The sequence below is a fragment of the Haliaeetus albicilla genome, chromosome 4 (assembly GCF_947461875.1).
Source record: "Haliaeetus albicilla chromosome 4, bHalAlb1.1, whole genome shotgun sequence".
NCBI lineage: Eukaryota > Metazoa > Chordata > Aves > Accipitriformes > Accipitridae > Haliaeetus > Haliaeetus albicilla.
The window spans coordinates 51,333,081-51,353,092 of NC_091486.1; the positions used below are offsets into that span (position 1 = coordinate 51,333,081).

General features: G+C 45.6%; 1 protein-coding gene across 5 annotated transcripts in view; it reads right to left on the reverse strand.

Moving 5' to 3' along the window:
• ACAP3 (ArfGAP with coiled-coil, ankyrin repeat and PH domains 3) overlaps window positions 1-20,012 on the reverse strand; it is a 105,006-nt gene that overhangs the window by 53,108 nt on the left and 31,886 nt on the right. For all 5 annotated transcript variants that reach the window (XM_069782641.1, XM_069782646.1, XM_069782643.1 and 2 more), the window contains exons 2-4: window positions 10,249-10,306; window positions 6,360-6,479; window positions 5,783-5,836 (exon numbers count right to left, since the gene is read on the reverse strand). In XM_069782641.1, the coding sequence (XP_069638742.1) occupies window positions 5,783-5,836; window positions 6,360-6,479; window positions 10,249-10,306 (232 nt within the window). The remainder of the gene's footprint in view (window positions 1-5,782; window positions 5,837-6,359; window positions 6,480-10,248; window positions 10,307-20,012) is intronic.

The window sequence follows — 20,012 nt, forward strand, 5'->3', positions numbered from 1 at the left end:
CTGACTCATCCCAGCTTGGGTGGCTTTTCTTCTTGTCAGCAGGAAATGCTTCCTGGCTCGCTCAGCATAGCTAAATCTCCCCTGCAAGCTGCTACTGCTCCTGCTGGAGGATTCCTGTGATGTAGCTACACTGATTTATGGCAGACAGGAAAGCTTAGGACTTAATGAAGCTCCACACAGCGCTGTCTGGAGTAGTACTGATGAGGGCAATGTTAATGTTACATCTTCTGACTGGAAAATACCTGGTGCTGCTGAAGATGCACTTAAGGGGCTTAGCCAGAGTAATCCTGTCACAACAGCACTTTCACTTTTCTTATCTTTCTGATCACATAGAGAGCGGGAACTGCATGGGTAAGAGCCTTGATGTGTAAATGTGACAAGGTTGTGCTGCAGATCCTGGTACTTCCTTCCAAGGCACGTGTAGGGCAATAAGCTGGTGGGAAAACTGCCTCCAGTTCTTTGACAGAGCCAGGGGTTATTGCATCCCCACATTCACTGCCTCCTGCTCTTGTATAACCCAGAGCCTTGCCTTCCTTAGTTCCTTGGAAGTGGATGCTGACAGCTTTGAACTATCTGTAAATTGTACATTTCTTAATCTGGACAGCTAGTCAGCACCAAGACGCTGGCATGGAGCACAGCCAGTTGTGTCTGCTATAAAAGTCTACAGAGAGGACTACCCTGCCTTCACAAGTGCTGATTAGGTACGTGACTGCACTAGAAAGAACTGCAGTTAAATGCAGGGCAGGGAACTCTGACCTAATCACAATTCTGGGGTAACAAAATCCACTTCAAGTCTAGGGTTTAACAGTCTTTGGCAACGGGGTGAAAAAAAAATGTGAGCTTCTGCACTGCTGTAATTCCAAACACCATTGCCTAGCATCATAGTGTAAATCCAATAGCCCCTAATTATCAGCTACCACTCTGGAACTGATGGCAACTTTATGCTCCTTTACCTGTGGGGAAACCTTGTTACACTCATGTACTTACATTCATCAGATTCTGTAAAAAGAGGGAAAGGTTGTTTTCTCATATATAATGGTCTGGCAGATTGCTATGCCTTTCAATCTCCCTTCTGTGTTTTAGGGAGGGTGATAAGGAGGAAGGAAAGAGGCAAACACACACACAGGTTTTGGAGCTGACAGCACAGCATCTATCTGCAGACAAGCAAGGAGCGTTTCCAGTATAGAAGAGCTTGGCAAGCCACAGTCAAAATTTATTCATTCCAGTGTGGTATGCAGTGAGGAGGAGGGGTCGAAGGGGAGACTTCAGGCCCTCGAGCAAAATTCCAGTTCATGCCACTCAGGCTCCTGTGAAAGGAGATGGTTCGCTCTGGTGAGCTGTGCAGGAAGGTTGTTGCAAGGCTCTGGGATCCCTGTCTGTTACCCGCTGCTGAGAGGTCTCACAGAGGTAGCTGGAAACTTGTTCCATGTCATGGATCATGCACCTCTAAGCAGTGCATGGAAGCTCGCCTGATAAGGCAATGTGATACAGCATCCTTCAGACAGTTGAGCTGTGCCCCATGCTGCAAAGACTGCACTTGCCAGAGAACGGGCAGGGGAGTTTCTGCAGAATATCAGCTCATTCTGTGTTGAGGCAAAGGCTCCTGGCAGGTAGGGGAGCGATAGAACAGAACAGTACAAATAATGAGACAGACCATAACATTTATTAGAGGGAAGTGCTCTGGGATATTTAAGTGTTTACACAGTGAGGGGAAGAGCCCTCACTCCCTCAGGATCTCAGATACAAGGAATTTTTCAGGAGTAAGATTTCATTTTCATTTGGGGGTAGAAAGTGCAAGCTAACACTGCAAAGGTGTCCAAGTGCCTCAGTTTCACCGAGTCCAGTGGTACTCGGAGAACTAAATACTTCTGAGACCCTGTACTTCTGCCCTGCCTGTGTTTGGTAAAGAGCCAATTACCCTAAACACTGTACTTTTTCAAGTGCTGGAGGTAAGAGCTGATGCTTTTAAATTTGTAGCACAACTGACAACTGTAGGACTCCTAGAGTCAATAGGGAAAGGTGGAGCATTTTGCTTTTGGAATATGGAGAGGAGTCACAGTCATTTCTCATCAGGTGTTTTCCTCCTGCATGAACTGAAATTTTGTGTCTAGGATGCCTGAGGCTGGGGATCCTTATCCCTTAGATATCTAATGTAGCATTAGTACAACTGAGAATCAAACCACTGAAATGCTGTTAGAAAAGATGAGTACAGGAATTCAGTGGACCTACACACTGCCGCGATTGTTAGGAGAGGAAAACGACAGCCTCCTAAAGCAAAATGGAATATTCATCCAGACACAGTACAGCCACCAAGACAAACACATGCACAGCATCCTGCCTTGAATCCGACTCCGAGGTGACATGGCAGCCAGCAGGACCTTTGCCTTTTCTGCTGGTGCTGCTACCGACATCTGCAGCTGCAGTGATGCCTCAAGAGGTCAGCATTGTAACATCAGTAGGAAGCTTGTTTTCAATCCACTAAGCATACATTTCTGAACAGAAGAGCCTAGGAAGCCAATTGCCCAAGACGTTGGAAGGCCATTTTCCCTAGAGAGGCAAGCAAAATCAGCCTCCCAGCTAAGCAGTTGGCATGTTACAGAAACACGTCCTCTCTGTGGGTCTGCTAGGGCAGTGCCATTCTCCACTGACCTCTTACTCAATCATCAACACCTATATCAGTTTGTCTGAGCCATCTAACCTTTCCTGTCTCCCGTACAAAGTCATCCCCAGTAAAACAGCTGCCCCAGCAAGCCACCTCAGGCAGTCAACATGACCAGCCAAAGCCAGGAGCCCAAACTTTTTCCATACTTAATGGGGAGATGCAGTCACCTCTAGAGCACAGTTCAGGGAAGCCTTGAACCATAGCTTCATGAAGCTTTTCAGCCAGCATAAACTAGCACTGCAGTCAAGAGTTTGCTTTGTTTGTGTGGTTGCATTGTGAAATGGCTTTAACTAGCTAAAAACCTGGCTAGTTTGGACACAGACCAGTGCCCTCTGCAGCTGTGTGACCCCCTAAGCCAGCACTAGGGAGGGATGACAAGGGTGCTGGAAAAAGTTAAAAACGGAAAGAAGGCAAGAGGGGTGGAAGGACTGCCTCTCTCTGTGGTACGGCTGGTCTGTGCTGGCTGGAAGAGGTCATGAAACTGCTTAGACTAAAGCAACTCCTGAGGGAAGCCAGCCTCCTAACTGGGAACTAACCCATAAGGTGTGAGTGCTTTCTGCACTGCTGCACTTGGTTCCGCAAGGGTCAAACAGCTTTCCAATTGGGTTGCTTCGCTTCCTCTCACCAAGCCAAAGCAAGCAGCAAGAGATCTGAATGGGGAAGGGACAACGCAGAATTGCTCCCTGCACTGTTTGCTAAGCAGCCCGTTGACTGTGGTTGAAATCCTCCACAGACACTATGCCCAAATGCCTGTGGCTAAGAGCGCAAAAAAAGGCAAAGGACACTGACTCCAGCTCTTGTGAACTCAACTCTCTCTTCTGTCATCTGTCCTCTATGGCTGCTTTGATGTTTTTTCCTCCTTGTGCATTAAAAGGAAGGTGGGAATGCTCTGGAGCTCAGTGTGTTCATATTTACTTCCAAGCGGGTTTTATGCTTGGATTTTGCTGAACTAGAATCAGGACATCTCCGCGCCCCGTGCTCTAGCAATAAAATTATAGAACAAGCTTTTCCAACTGATTTTTTGGGGATATTTTCCCTTCTTTTTAACTTGTTCCAGTTGTACATACTGTCCTGGCCACATTCCTAGAGTAAGCACTGACAACTGTTTCATAGCTGAGATCCTCAGACATGGATGAGCCAAGATACACATACACACACACGTACAGGCACACACAAAGGAGACGGCAGAAGGCACTAAAAATAACTTAGCTAATTGAACAGCCGGTCGGAGAGGGCTCAAGATGCAGCAGTCATTCCAAAGCCATTTCCTGGAGAAGGATTCACACTGCTGTGCACCAAGGGAGGAGGGTGCTCTCCAAAGGATGAGGGGGGGGATTTAAGCACGTTTCCCCTTGTGCATGCAGCTGGTGGTAGGGAAATACAGCCTTTTACAACCCCTGAGCTACACGTAGTAGGGAGCTCAGCCCTGCTGAAGAGGGTGGGGTGCATGGGAAGGGTTACACCACATCAGCTGGGGATTTGACAGCTCTGGGAAGGGTCCTTTGCTTATTAGTTGGCTAAGGCAACAGCAATCCCAGAAGTGCCACTTTTGGCAGAGACAGGGGATCCAGGGGAAGCTGCACAGCTGCCGTAGCAGAGCTTGCAGACAGCATTCTGCATCCAGAGGTTTCTGGCTGGGACTGCTTCCTCATGGCTGGGCTGCACGCACTCCTCAGCCCAGCCTCTATTCAGTGCAGCTGTGATGTGATCCTTGGAATGAAGGGGTAGCTTCTCAGGGGTACATATGCTCCTTGGCAGAAAGGCCTTATGTTTTCAGATGGAATTTGAGCAGCATCAGAGAATCAGGGTTGACCTTCTCTGCTTTGACGCAAATATACCTTTTCTCTGATGCTCACACTGGTTTATTCACTCTCTCCCCACCAACAACATTGCTGTACAGCTGTTTGACTAACAGACCTAGGAGAGCTGCATGTGCAGTACCTCTTTCCCTGTCATTTTTTACTAGGAAACAGTCTTCCCATCTGATTCATGAAATAATTAAATAGACTTGATGCAGCTTCTTCTCCAGCTGCATGTGGTTAACTTGCAGCCCAAAAGCAAGCATCATGCCTAATGGACTTTGACAGGGGCATCGTGGTATAAAAGTGGGTCAGTCCAGTGCTGACATCCTGAAGTTTCCTTCACTTCAAAGCACTTGTGCTTTAAGCTCCTACTGAGTTACAGACTTAAAATTGTGGGTCTGGCATGAAGCCACCAAGCATGAAGCACCTTCCTCTTCTATGTGGTTTACAATGCTGGATGTTTGGGATGGAGAAAGGGCAGATTCTAACTCCTTGGGCTCTGCTAGTGAGATACAGTCAGCTCAGGAGAATAGCCACTGTCCGAGCATTTCCCTCCTTTCATCTCAGTGTAGCATTAGTATGTCCTGTGTTATCCTTAAACACAGAGCTGCACACAATTCACTGAGTCTGCTCCCAGCAGCAACTGAACAATGCAGTCCTTTTGGTTTGATCCATTCACAGCCTTGCTGGTGTCCTAATGTCACAAATTTGAACGCCAAGCTTCAGAGTGTATTCCAAATCTGCAGCAACAAGGTTATACATACAAGCTGTTAACAGCCAGAGTCCTGAGTTGTCAGAGCTCCCCAGGACCCTGTCCATCCTCACTACAAAATCCTGTGCTATCCAAAAAGAAGCACAAGGCATCTGGAGTGCGGGACCTCTGCGAACCCTCCTCTTCCATTGACAAAGGGGTCTCTAACATCACCATTCTACATATTTGTTGTACATCTCTGATCTGAAATGAGCCAAAAGGCACCCGTGCAACAGTACATAGCCTTTCACTAAGTGGTACCTCCTCTGCAAGCCTGTGGAAATCCCATTTCCTAGCATACATGATACATCAGGACTGATCATCTTGAGTACACAGACTCACAGCTCATCCAATTCAATATTGTTGCAAGAGGCAACATTAACTCCCAGCCCTTTGCTGCTCTCTTGGCTATGCAGTGTGCAGGGACTGGAACCTGAAAAACACTTCCTTCATGGACCCCACCTTTGTGCAGTGTCAAGTAAGCCAAACACAGGAGAGCATTAATCAGTGCCTTGAGAAAGAGGTTGCCATCAGCACACAAAAAGACAAGAGGAAACGTCATCTTACCATGTGGTAGTTAATCATTTCCTGCAGACTGTCTCCAAATTTGTCAAGGCACTCCTGCAAAAAAAGGTAAAGAAAACTGGCAGTGAATAGAAGCAGCTGCCCTTTATTCCCAGGGGTTCAACGGCTGAGAGAGGCTCTCATTAAGCCACTGAAGAGCCACTCTGCCATTTGGCAAGAAGGCGTTTCGAAAATGTCTGACATCGAAGCCATAGACTCCCTGTCCTTTCCACTTTAGTGCAGAAATCAACGTGTCAGTTGTCACTTGTGTAGGCTGGTTACCCGCATTTCCTAAGTAACTGATGCTTAACTGATGCTTACTGACCTAGATTCAAACAACCTTGTCAGAACTGTGGCTTCTTAAAAGTCCAGTTCTCCCTGCAGACAATGAATCTCACTCTGACCTTTCAGCATTGCATTATCAGATGGTCTCTACATTCCTCCAAAAAGAAAACCTCACACTAAATTGCTACTTAAACAGTGTAAGGGTTTTGGACATATGGTCCATTCACAGCACCAGGAAGCTTAACGCTCCCCAGTCCTCACTGTGTCCCATGCTCCATCCCACAGGATGACTTACCGAAATCATTTCATCCTTCTTGCACTGCTGCGACAAGTCCCGGACTCCACTGACAAAGTGCTTGTTCGTGGTGAGGTAGGCTTTGCCTGCTTCAATCATCCCACTGCATAGCTTTACCAGCTGCACAAGGAGAGAGGTGTGAGTGGATAGGCAGCTGATCACATCCAACTGAACTGCAACCAGGCTGGTTTTAATCTGCACCAACGCCACAGCCCAAGACCTTTAGAACAGGATGCCGTTCACGTTCTTGCTGCGGCTACACTAGCAAGCCTTACTGCATGTGAGAGAAACAGGGATGCAAATCACACTTCTCAGGGTATGTCATGCTGTCAACATTTCACTTGTCACTTAACAGTTCTAGGCTATCCCCTGAGCACAAATGAATCAGGGCAGCCCATTTTTTCCAGTGGGTTTCTACTCTTCATTCTACCCTGAGGCATCAGGACCGCAGTAAAAGGAACCTGATCACACAGATTGACTGGGGAGAGGTAAGATGCCTTGGTGCCGGGTGGAAGTGATACGCTGTCTAGAATCTCCCTGCTGGGAGTATGCTGCTCTTTGGGATTGTCGAGTCTCTGAGCCCAGCTGGCTGTTCTGCATACTTGTGGAGACATGTCTTGCTCTTACCTTGGAATGAAGGGGAGCCAGCATTCAGCAGCCTTATGTTTTTGTATCATGCTTTCCTTAAACCAACTGACCAGGACTGCTTAAGCCATGTCTGCTGTGTGCAGCCAGTGAAAATCTATGTTCCCTCACACCATCAAGATTGTAGATAACTATGAATCAATTTCCACAATTCTGCAGCCCAAGGAAACTTTGCTGGTTCATCGTGGGGGATTACAGCATATATCTCTGGACTGCCTGTGACTTAGTACAGTCTTTCTGATGGACCTGGAAGGAGCTTTGTTCAGAGAAACATTAACAACTTTAAGCAAGCTACACACGCTCCAATTCTCATCACCAGCCTTGTTATAGTGAAGCTACCAGCGAAGTTACCTGGAACCTGCAGCAAAATGGGGTGGCTTCCTCACTTTGGAATTAGTTTGCTGCAACGCAGGCATACATCTCCAGACAGCCTTTATTAACTTTTGATAATATAACAGCTGCAGGGAACATTCCCAGACTTCCTAGCCTCAGCAAACTGCCTTAGCATGCCTGGAACTGGCTGTAAAGACTGGAGCATTAGCTTAGCTAGAATTCCTGGCCGTTAGCCTATCTCCTTTCAGCCAAAGCTCCTTGTAAAAGGTTACGTTAAACAACTTAAGATAAATCCATAAACAAAAGGTCCAAGAGATTTGCAATAGTGATGGCTGACCACTGAGCAAAATTTTTTAATTGTTTGTTTGTTTGTTTTTAAATCATCACTGTTCTAAGCTTTTTAACTAAGTGAAAAACTTCATCTGCTGATAATGAAAAATAGTTGGAACTGAAGTTTTCCATTCTCAAAATCCAGGAGCTTTTTAGAGATATTAATCTTACTAATGAAAAATGACTTTAGAAATCTTTCCCTGTCAACCAGCCTCACCTACAGGCTAGGAACAAATAGCTCTCAAGTTTGGCTGGACGACAAAGCCCCACTGAAGCATGGTGTGCTGTTTTGGGGCTTGGTGCTTGTTCTATATATGTAGCCACAAGGCTTTGGGGTCTAATCTATATGCATGCATTGCAAAACAAGCTTGCTTGCCTCTTTCTGCAGTTCTGTAAAAATATAGCTGAGTATATCTGAACGTATAAATATATATATAGTCACACGTGTTATATCTGTGTATACATAGTATATACAGTCTTCACTCTTTCACACTCACATCCTCTCCTGTCCATGCAATTTGTCAGAACAGCATTGGATGCTAGCAGACTTATACTAGCCCATCCAAGCCCAGAGAAGAAAAGCAAACAGATGCAGTTCCTGTCACATCTGGAGCCCAGACGTACACTAGGGGTTTGGACAGATCCTCTGGAAAGGAAATCCAGCCTATTCTGCAACGTGGCGGTTTCTAGCATACCTCTGTGCAAACACTGCGGCTGAGGCTGTGTTACTAGTAGCTGAAGGCCATTCAGCACAAGCACGCTCCCAAGGGGAGCAATGATGGCTTTGCAGATGGACCACAGGACAGAATGAAGGACATCTCTTTGAAACAGCAATCAAGCCCAAATCTCTGGTGTCCCCTTGGATGAATCATTTACACTGCCCTTTACCTCCATTTTAAACAGGTGTTAAAAGACTAATAATTTATAAACTAAGTGCTCAGGGGCACAGTAAAAGGCAGAGAAACAGAGTCGGTCCTTGCCAGCTTGCTGCTCTTTAAGAAGTAGTCATGCCAGCTATTTGGGTACCACTGAACAACATTTACACCAAGCCCTAGAAAGGCTGCCCTGGGCATCCACCCAGCCGGTACACAGGAGAGGAGCTGGGCCATCCAAAGATGATTTATTAGGAATGGGGATGATTGAATCTTGTCCAAAGTTACCCTCAGAGAAACTAATCTGAACTTCAGTGGCTCTTCAGATGCAAGCTCCAGCCTCATTTGCCCTGGACCCAGGCCTGATAAGCCTGTTGCTGACAGTGACTGAGCCAGCAATTTGCATGACCAGTCATTTCTGCAGCAGACAGGGGAAATGATGCATGCAAACAGAATGAAATGTCTGCCCATTCTACATTACCAGAATAGCACCCCATAAGTGCTGTCAGGGGAAGACCAAAATTGCATGAGACTATTGTTTTAATGCAGTCCTCACCCAAAGGAGCTGAAATCAATTTGCAACAAAGCACTGAACAATAAAAAGCTGAGAGCCCTGAAGAGCTCTTGTACTTCCAGCCCACCCTCCTTGCTCTAGGATTGTTCTTCGCGCACGAAGTCATCTAACTACAGGGGGCACTGACAGCAGTAGTGCTAGAATCAGAGCAAGTTTCACTCCATGCTTTGTCTTTAAAGCCTCAGCTTAGAGGAAAACAGATAACCTAAAACCCTTTGCAGCTTCCACCAGTGAGACTAGTTAGCTTGTGCAGATAACCGTTTCAAGCAGCTTGATTAGTAAATGGGTTTTATAGGACACAGCTTTGCCTAGGGCTTGTGACTTCAACAAAGCCCATTTCTCCATCAGATGCAGGAGTTTTATCCCTTGCTAGCTTTGGGAAATCTCACAGATAAAAAGCCGACAGCTCTTCTGGCTCCTCTTCTTCATTTCTCTCTGTTCTCGTTCAGAAACAACTTGGCTGACGTCTCAGACAAGGAGGAGTGGGAGTGGAAAAGCCACCTTCCATCACAAAGCCTCTGACTTAGATCTAAAGTACCAACTGGATGTAAAGAATCACCAGCATAAATGCAAAATGGCCAAACTGGTCCCCGAGAGAATAGTTCCAGTGTCAGATTACAGCTGCGATGCACAGCCTGGCTGAACATCAGACAGCAACCACCACCATCAGTCTGAATCCGGCCCCTTGTTTATCTGTGTCTCCTTACATCCCTGAGCTGACACAGTGGTGCCCACGCTGTGTGATGGACGTTTAATAGCTCCAACCCCACACAGCTTAGTATCACAAGCAAGATGGTGGAGAGGGGAAACAGACAGCACCAAAATAACTTGCCACAGCAGGAGAAGCAGTGTCAGTCCCCTGAGATCCAGGACCAGAACAAGAAGGCCATCGTTCAGCATTAGGAGCCCATCTGGACCTCTTGTCCTAACTCCTTTTGCAGTCACAAAGGAGCCTTGACAGGTACCTGTCAGTAGAGGGAGACATGGTCCTGTTGACAAGCCCAGTGTATTATACATTAGTTTCCTGACAGCCTGAGATGGGCTCACTTTTTAGAGGAGACTGGTCGGGCCATATTCCTAAGCAGGAACTCATCAGTCCCTCTTCAAACCAATGCGCTAAGCTGCCCCATCTTACCTTGTCAAGCTTTGCCTCTATCTCCACCACATCTGTTTCCACTTCATCAATGGTTGCCCTGCAATGACAACAGCAAAAAGAAATAATTAATTGATTGCTTATGATGGTTGGGAAAGAAGCCAGAAGTTCTAGATGAGTAAAGATCAGAGGGACTAAGGTATGTGTGCTGGTGGTGGACAGGAGGAGGGATTCACACTTCCCACTTTGGAGTTTCCTGCTGCTCTGTAAACTTGGTACTTACTTGGGAGAATGATCACACCTCATCAGGAATGAATTCCACTGGGCTGGGAAAAGAGATGGAGATTATCCTATCTTCTGTCAGCATCATGGATAAAGTCAGGTGCGCTGTAGTAGTCATACACAGTGAACTCATTTAGTAGCCTTGTTCTGATTCTGCAGGCAATGTTGTTAATTGGTAGTAATGCTAAGTGACACAGAAGTAACCACTGTTGCACCTTAGCCATCCATTCACATTAGGCACAAATCACTTGCTTCGGTACCACCAAAACCCATTTTCTAGGCTACAACAGTGCCTGAAGTGCAGCCACGTGGCGAATTATGTCCTTTGAACCTTAGGAACCATCACTCAAGCAGAAACACATCTTGGTCCTTTTGTTGTTGAAGACCATAAGTCTCTTCCACACAGGTGGGGCTTTGCTTGCATACGGATAAATCTGCTCCGCGATTATCGGATCTGTTTTCTTTCCATGTCACTGGACAGATGTGACAGTAGGAGGCTATTAGAATCCAGCTGCAAAGGTCACCAGACCTCCTTCACAAAGTGAAATATTAACATGACATCAGCCATTTGGAAGAGGCATTCCCAGGCTGAGGCATGTGGTGTGAAATGACTTTTTTGAGGCCAGAGTCCAACAGTAAGCACTGTAAACCTGGGAGTGTTCCCTTGCAGAGCTGTTCACTGCTATATGATGTTTATACTTGGACAGTTGTTTCTTTAACCACACACCTGGAAATGTGGTAAGCCTCACACCGCCCTTATGCACCAAAGATATGCAATCCAAATTTCACTGCAAGGAGCTTCTTAAGTTTGTGGGCTTGTAATTTAAAAGGTTGTTTCCTGAAATATTAGTCAGGCTTTAAAAAAATCCAGCACTGAACATGTGCCAGCTGAAAGAACAGTAGGGGAGAGATATGATTTAGAGCCACATGAATTAATACTGCTATCGCAGCAAAAGGATAGGACACCCACAAACCAAAGGGAACAGCAAAAGTGCTGAAGGAACCATTAGAGTATGCAGTAACTCTGTGCCTCTGAGGCTCTTGGTGTCTTCAGTGAATTAGTGAATGGTGAAGATAGTGACTGTCTTCAGTAAGGGACATGCTTCTAAGAGAAAGAAGGATAAATTTAAGAAGAAAGCCCAAAAGGTCACAAAGCTGGGTCTAAATCTAAATTTCTGCCAAGCTGAGGAAGGGTTCAGGCCAACAGCATGGTACTTGTATGTACCTTACAAAGATTACACAGAACCAAAGTAGCACAGCACACTCAGTGCCATCTGTTCTAAGCATTCTTCAATGGGAAATATGCATAGTACCTTACACGGGTGAGTGCAGTCCCCATCTGTAAGCTATGAGACAGCCAACATTTGCTACAGTCCTATGTAATTCGGGTGGAGCAAAAAGGAGAGAGTCTGTCCTCACGCAGTATTGGCCTCAAAGACTGTGGGTCTAATAACTGTCTTGCTGAAGCTAAATTGGCTGCATAACCAAGAACTGTGATGTAACAGCTGTAACTTTCCTTCAGAGACTCCTGCTTTCCCCTTCCACTGCTCTCTTGTTCCCAGATGATATTACTTACAAGCAGAGGAGTATCTCCTCCATCAATGTCCCTTTCCATTAAAAATTCCTTCTAGCCTGTGGTTTGACCATGCTGCTCCCAGCCAGGGAGGGCAGAAGGGGGATGCTGGCCATTTACAGGCCACTTGTGACTCCACTGCTGCCCTTTCCTCATCTGGTTTCTTTTAACAAGTGAGTCTGAAGGAGAAAAAGGGGTAGGTCTGCTGTTCCTAAATGAGCTGCGATGTTCTTCAGCTCTGTGAGCAGGAAGAAGCACCAAAACCCTGCCAATGCTGTGTGAGGAAAGGATGTGTCTCTACTCCCTTCATCCAAGAGCTCTTGATGTCATCTCAGCAAACAATACTTCCTACATCTTAACATAAGCACGACATCAAATCCAGAGGAAGCAGGCTAGGTTATTAATCACCATTATATATCATAGAAGACAGCCTGGAATCTGCTTTTATTCAAAAATACCAGATGCAAGAAAATACAGCTACTGCCTACGACTGGCTCCTCTACTTCCTGCCACGCAAGGAGAAATACATATTTACAGAAAGTTTGCTACCTGCCGAGCACTTTAAATGAAGCATATTTGTTACACCTTCCCTCGCCCCACACATCACTTCTCTCTTCCTAGGCCCTTGATAACTAGACAGCCTTTTCCCTGCCATGACACCCAATGTAAAAGATGGTGAGGCCAGAACCTCAGACACAGATTGCACAGACACCCTCCATCTACAGCCACCCCGAGCAAGCCCTAGGCTCTCTGAAGTTGCAGTAATATAGCATGGCTGCTCAGGATTGTACTTGATCCCTGGCCTTCTCCTGTATCTGTAAGGAAGCTGGCAAAACCCCAGGACAGAGCAGGCAGGACAGCAAGAAACTATGCATGTTCAAAATGACCTTTTTCATCAGCAGTTCCTCAGAACTGCAGATAGCTAGAGACTAAATCTGCACCCACCATGGTGGGAGCAAATCTTTGTGTGTAGGTCACATTTGTGTAGGAATTCATTGAAACAACTCCCCAGCAAGGAATACTTTTGTGCACAGTCTCAAGGCCTGACTTTGCTGCAGTTGCAGGGCTCTCAGTTTCCCTTTTGCAAAGGGAGGGAACTGGTCACTGCAGGTTTACAAGCAAGTATAATTTCCTATGATAACAGCAGAAACACCAAGTATAGCGCATCTATTTCTTTTTTTGCACTTTTGTTTTTTAAGAGCAAGCTCTGTCTTGGGATGACACTGTAATGCCAGCCTTTGCTTTCTACAAATACCTCTCTGTCCTGCCACAGGCACTTGGAAAAGAAGGAAACGCAATAAGGACATTACGGAAAATTACTAACACAGATCCACGTCCAGCCCACAGCATTGCCGCCACTGTCTTTCCAAGCTCTGGTGTGACTCAGGGACTCCTATAATGTGAAGCTGCAATGCTACTGATAGATGGTGGCTTAGGTCCTACTAGCCAAGCACCTACTAGAGAAAGATCCATTGCACTTCCCATTCTCCTGTCTGCTCACTCAAGCCATACAACCAAAACCAAACTAAAAGAAGGGTCAGACAACAGACTGATGCCATTAGAGAATGAGGGTCTCTGCTTCAGCACAACAGAAATGTCATTTTTTATTCCCTTACTGTGTTGCAGTGCTCACCTGACCTGGCATCACTCTCTTCTTCCTGATTGTTCTGCGTACAACTTACCCCAAAAATAAAATTAAAGATCTTACTGTAAAGCCCCTTAGACAGTTCAGGAAAGGTTATTTTAGTAGGTGTATTTAACAGTCGTCTTTTCTTTGGCTTGCAAATTACATTTGATTGGTTATTAGTGTTTAGGAATTTACTTTTCAGTCCTGCTGCAGTGTTCCTTTGAACAACATCTCAGCCAACAGGGAGGCTTCATACAATTGCTATTGACTTAATTCCAGAGAAACATATAACCAAATATCTGCTCCCTAATTAGAGAAAACTCAGGTGTCAGCATGGCCATCTTCAGCACAAACAACACCCACAAGAGTATTTCAAAGCTTTGCAATATTCTCAGTGTTCCCCATAAGCTTCAAAAGTGTCAACTTGCAAGTGTTGGAGAAAGACGTAAAGACTTAGACATCACAGAAGGGAATGGGTGGCTTCCAGAAGACTGGGTGTTCTGTCAGTGTCCTGAAACACAGATTCACCAGGCTGCTGGTTACTGAAGTGTCAGCACAGCTAGATGACTTTGCCTTTCTGTAGCAGCAGCAGAAAGTGCCATCATGAAGATTTCAGTCCTCCGTGCCATAGCAACAACAGCCCAGGAACTTCCTCCAGCAGACTGAAAAAGTAAGTGCTGGGTAGTCCTTTCCTTGCTTTCCTCCAACACTTCTTCCAACCTCTTCCTTGAGCAGCCCTCTGGGAGCAGCCTCTAGAGTCCAAGCAGCAATCTAAACTCCTTCACCCTCACATCAGCCAGACTGAAAATTAAATCCTGGTGACTCATTATGAAAGTACAGACTCCCTTGTGCCCAGGGCTCTGGCCACAATCGATCTGCTACCAGCTCTTTGAAAACACAGCCAAAAAAGAAGCTTGTTTCTCTCTAATAATTCAGTCCTCAAGATTTACTGCAACACATATGGCTGCCCTATACAAATGGCAGCCTGGCTGTGCTGGGGGCAAAGCGTTTGAAAGAAATGGAATAATTAAAGAGCTTCTTTCAGGCAAATTTTTTCTCTTGCTGCTATTTTTGTTCTCTGAGTTTGGAAGTCGTGTGCCTTCATGCATTGAACTCTTACTGCCAGATTCAATTTTTCCACTTGGTTTCTTCATGGTTCTGATAGCTGGACATAATAACCAGCTAAAAAAAAAGAGAGCTGGGATTTCTGGGGATGCTTTTCTTTTCAGGAAAGCAACAGCAGCCATTGTTTAATCTGCAGACATCAGCTAGAGGCTAGTGTAGCAAGGCAGTCTAGCGGCGTATTTCCTGCCAGAAGGTGGAGAGAGCATCTATAATTTACTCCCTATTGTTATCATAACCTAAGAAAAGGAGTTGATATATTTGGACTCTGTGTGGAGGAGGAAGACATTTTGGTTCTGGTATCCGCTCAGGTATGAACACAACTGACTATGACTATGAAAGCATGAAATCTGAGCTTTATATTTGGTGTGCGGACTGATATAAAAGGTTCCAAGTGTTTGATTTCAAGGACAGTGATCTCGGAGACCTACTCAGTTCCAGGACTATAATGGAGTTCCAGCTTCATTACAGGAAGCACGAGTGAACATTTATCCATCCTTTCCAGTTACATGGTGCTTCTATATCTGAATGAAGTCTTTGGGGAGATGAATTATGAGGCCGAGACGTGGTTAGGGGTAGTGCAGCCATGCATTCATCTTGGATAAGGTGTATGTGGAAGATAAAAGGACCTCAGTCCTCAATCAAGTGCCTAACTCCTATCCTGCAGTGTCCTTTCCCGTACACCTGGTCTTGTTGGCCAGGGATTTTTCTTTCTGCAGCTCTGGCCCTCTGCTTCTTAGAAAGCAATGTAAGTTCTCTAAGGGCTGGGAGCAGGTTGGAGCAGAGCAGCAGTGTGCAAAACCAGAAGCAGCTCAAGTTCCCCCCTCTTCCCCGCCTTCTCCTCCTCCCTGACCAAACGAACTCACTGCAGGGCCTGCCATGTCAAGGAAGAAACCAGTGAGCAAAATCTAGAAGTAACCGGTGCTGACTCCCCTGCTCACAAACCCACCGCTGTCCTTCCCCAGAATGATGTGCATGAATACCAGCGAACTCCATTATGATCTGTGCTATTCCAGTACATTGCAAACAAGCTGGTAATGAGCTAAAGCAGTGTTAACTGAGATCCTTCCTGACAGGGCCTGCTTCATACAGCCAGGACAGGCCCAGCACATTTGCTCCAAAGAGGTAGAAAGCTTGGGGAAAGACATTATACCAGATTCTTTAACACCTGATTTCCCATCCTTCAAGGGTACAACATGCCTAAGCCCATCCCTGGGCTTTTGGGGTTCAAAATGTCCTTATCCTGCTCACCGATGAAGTTCCAGAGTCCACTGATCATGCTTCCCTAGAGAAATCACAGGTTTCAGTGCAACTGCTTACTGCAGAATGCAAACACTGGGCTAAATTCTCTGCCAGTTTCATTCCCAAATTTAAATCCTCCCACTGTTCCACCAGTGTGGCATAGATAAAAGGCAAAACCCTTTCAGTTACACAAGCAAGCTGAAAACCTGGAGTAACTCCATAGGGATGAGTAATGCCACCTCAGCACTGCTGGGCTCCACCGCTCCATTCTGAAGGAATACAGAAGTGAGATGAACAGGCATGGCAAGTGGCACATATAATCCCTACTGAACCTACGTGCCTGCCACGTCCACAGCACTTGTGACTGCTGACACAAACAGAAAACCCCAGGCAAAGGTAGCAGCTGTAGTGTGTACACAGGGATGCTCAGCACTTAGGGCTCACATGCTCACCCATCTGGAGGCATGTGGCTAGGAAACCAAGTGATTCTGACAAGAATTGAATCCCTTCACCCAAAAAAGCAATGTCCCAATTGCTGGGCAGCTAAAAGCTGTGTAGTCATGTCCTGGCTGGGTGCCCTTCGTGTTTCCTGATGCTATGCTCTTCCTGCTAATGCTTTTCCAGGCCTTGGGCTATTTCCGTCATGAGGGGAGAGAAAACAATCCACAACCTCATCTGCTAGTCGTTCAGTGCAAAGCGGAGCCCTTCCAACTGCAGAGATGAGGCTTGAGTTTCCTTGCTCAGAGAAATCAGCAATTCCCCACAGTCCAGAGGGGTTTGCATTGTGAATTTTTCTTTGTCCTTTAACGAAGCCATTCAGACACATGATTTGTATGTGACAAAAATCTTCCCAGAAGCATTTTTATATCCCATGGGGACAGGAATAATAAGCTACACTGCTATTAGAGAACAGGGTCTGTGGCAAGAACACATCTGCCTTTCCCCTCTTGTGACTTGGTTCTACAAACTTTCATTAGATGGTCCTAGCTAAGCACCAAGAGAATAATCGCCCACATCCAAAACAAGATCAAAGCAAGAAAGTCCCACTGGCAAACTGATGCAGAAATCAAGTCACTGGCATCACCGCGAGCTGAGGCTGAGTATAATTGTGTGGGTGCCTAGAACAGCATTTTATAAGCTGTGCTTGGGGTGCAGTTAGAAGGCCAGAGCTGGTAGAGGAGGATGGGCAAAACCAGAGGGGAAATGACATCCTGACCGAGGGGCACTGGCTGTGACAGGTCAACTACAAGGCCCCTTTTTTAGTTAGATTATCATTAGTCACCATCTGCTTCTGACTCTGCTGACTAATAGTCTTACAAAAGAGATGGTTTATGATTACTGGAGCAATGAGCAGGACTAACAAAGCTGTTATTAGCTGCCACATAAGTCATCTCTTAGCCTTGACTTCCCCATTGCTAAATTGATAAACATTTGCTTCACAGTGACACTACGAGTATTCAGTGATTAATCCGTGTTTGGCAAGCTCCGGGGGATCCTCAGGTGACAAGCTGACTACAGCAAAGAACAGCCATTTATTCGATTAATAGACCTTCGCATTAAACAATATCATATTACTAACCAGCTTAGGCATGAAGTGATCAACAGACATTTCTCAGAGAGGCCTGTCTGCATTTTTCACATTTCTTTTTCTTCATGGTGGAATAGTGGTCATGGTTTTCTTGAAATTTTTTGTTCACTGAGTGCCTTTGACACAAACACACACGTGTTCTATATGAAGGCAAGTACGACAGAAATCCAACACCAAACTAGGTATTAAAAAGTAATAAAATGACCTAAAAATGCTTGGTTACCTCTGGCAACTATATGAAGAAGAGAACCAAAAGAACATAAACTGTAATTCCAAATTATTAGCTGCTATAATAGCAACTACTTATACTTGCAGCTGTCAAAGCAACTCACAAAGCTGACTTAATTAAACATGCCCTTCTTTTTCCTTGGTAAGTGCATTTGGTTCTCCTTACTTTTCTGGCAGGGAAACTGAGGCACAAGGATACAAAGACTAAGCGTTTTTTACAGTATTGAAGTTCAGAAAAACACAGGGCTATTTTCTGCATGCGGTCACCAGATTACAGGTTGTTAAATTGGTCAAGTAAAGGGCTCATTTGTCCCTAAGGCACATTTATATACAAAGGCGATCTCATTCACCAACTACAAAAAAAGCTGCATTTTTACAGTCAAGCATGTAAAAAGCACCTTAGAGGTTCTTGCTTTCAAAAGTGCCCACCAAACGTAGGCACATCTCTTTGGGGCCACACAGCTCTGCACTGCATGAGCTGATCCTGCTCCAAGTGATATCAGCGGGACACGTGGGGTCCAAGCCAACTCCCATTGCAGTCAACGTGAAGGCATCCCTTTAGCTCAGCAGGAACAGGAATGTTTCCGGAGAGCCTGCCTCCCTCCCTCTACCTCCATTGCTGCCAATTCTAACTCAGGCTGATTTGTGACTCTTACATATGTGATCTAACTGCTACATCGTGTTACCACTCCCTTACAAGCCGTCTGTATTGCTGTGCATAAAACTCTCCCCCAGTTGGAGAGAAGGAGAAGCTGTAGCCCTTGAACTCTGAACAAAGCCCCACCTGCAGGCCAGCTGTTCCCAGCTGCTGGCTTGGATGCACACAGGCTTGCTCAGTTTCAAATCTCTCTTGCCTTGGATGAGTCGTACATGGAACAGGAACGCCACATTCAAAGTAGTGCTTTTACACCTTGTGCTATATCTGATCAACATGTTGAGTGGGCTGGATAATTCCTAGAAACCCACCTTGCACCAGGAATAACTGCATGCACATGTGCATAAAACCCACTTTGCTAGCAGCAACAAGAATGACTGTCAAATCCAGGAAAATAGCTAATCCATGCCTTGCAGTGACAACTCCTCCACAGAAACATCTTTTGTGGCCAGGAAAAGCCTCATGAGCCTAATGTGTTTGGAAGTGAGCCACCGGCATATTCAGATCAAAGACAATGTTATTTAGCCACCTGGAGCATTCAGATCTCTGTTTAATATAGTTCCAAATCAGGCTGCTAAGGGCCCTACATTACATGTCACTCCAGTGATGTTCAGGGCCTCCCTTTAATCCAGTTTAATGCTGCGGGACAGAGCGAAACATGGGCTTTCCAGAGCTCAGGACAGGAGACAGGAACTCCTGGATCCTATTCCTGACAGCCACAGCATCCATGGGGGACCACTTACCACAGTCTCTGTGCCCCATTATTGCTATTAAAACACTGAGAAAAATGAATCCTTCCCTCTCTCGCAGGATTGTTGGGAGGATTTAATAAATAGTAGTGGCAAAATGTTCAGAGAGTCAGGAGCTGTAGGTGTGCAAAGCAGAGTCATTATTATTTATTAAATCTGACTGTGTTCTATTTGAAATGGAGTGAAACCAGCATTTGCCTTGGTGAGATTAGCTCTGCCCCTAACTAGACAAGGATGTTTGGCACAGACGCAAGTCATTTCTCATTCAACTCCTTCTTCCAGAACCATCAGCAGCCTGACAAGGTCACTAACAGCTGCCAAACTACCTTCCAAAGGAGCATAGACTTTAGAAATTAAAATAAGGTGAGTGTGTTCCTTCAAGGAAAAGGAGCCTGCAGGGGAAGATGGGATTTTAAGTTCCACCTCCATATCCTCGTCTTCTGCAAGATACTGTATTTCTGGAGGTTTAAACTGAGATGAGGTAAAAGCAAAGCACTGATTACTAGTAGTAACTCTTTGGATTTTTTTTGCAAGAGAAAAGTGCTGCTTTCATTGCATGGTGAAATACTGCTGTGGATGACCCTACAGCAAGTACATGAGTCTCACTTCCTTTTGATGGCTGTTATTGGAAGATACAGAAGAGAAAAATAAGGAACCTGCCATAGACAGACAGCAGAGTCAGCAAAACTCTAGAACAAAGTAGTTATTAACCTCCCTAAATACCTATCTGAAACCTTCTG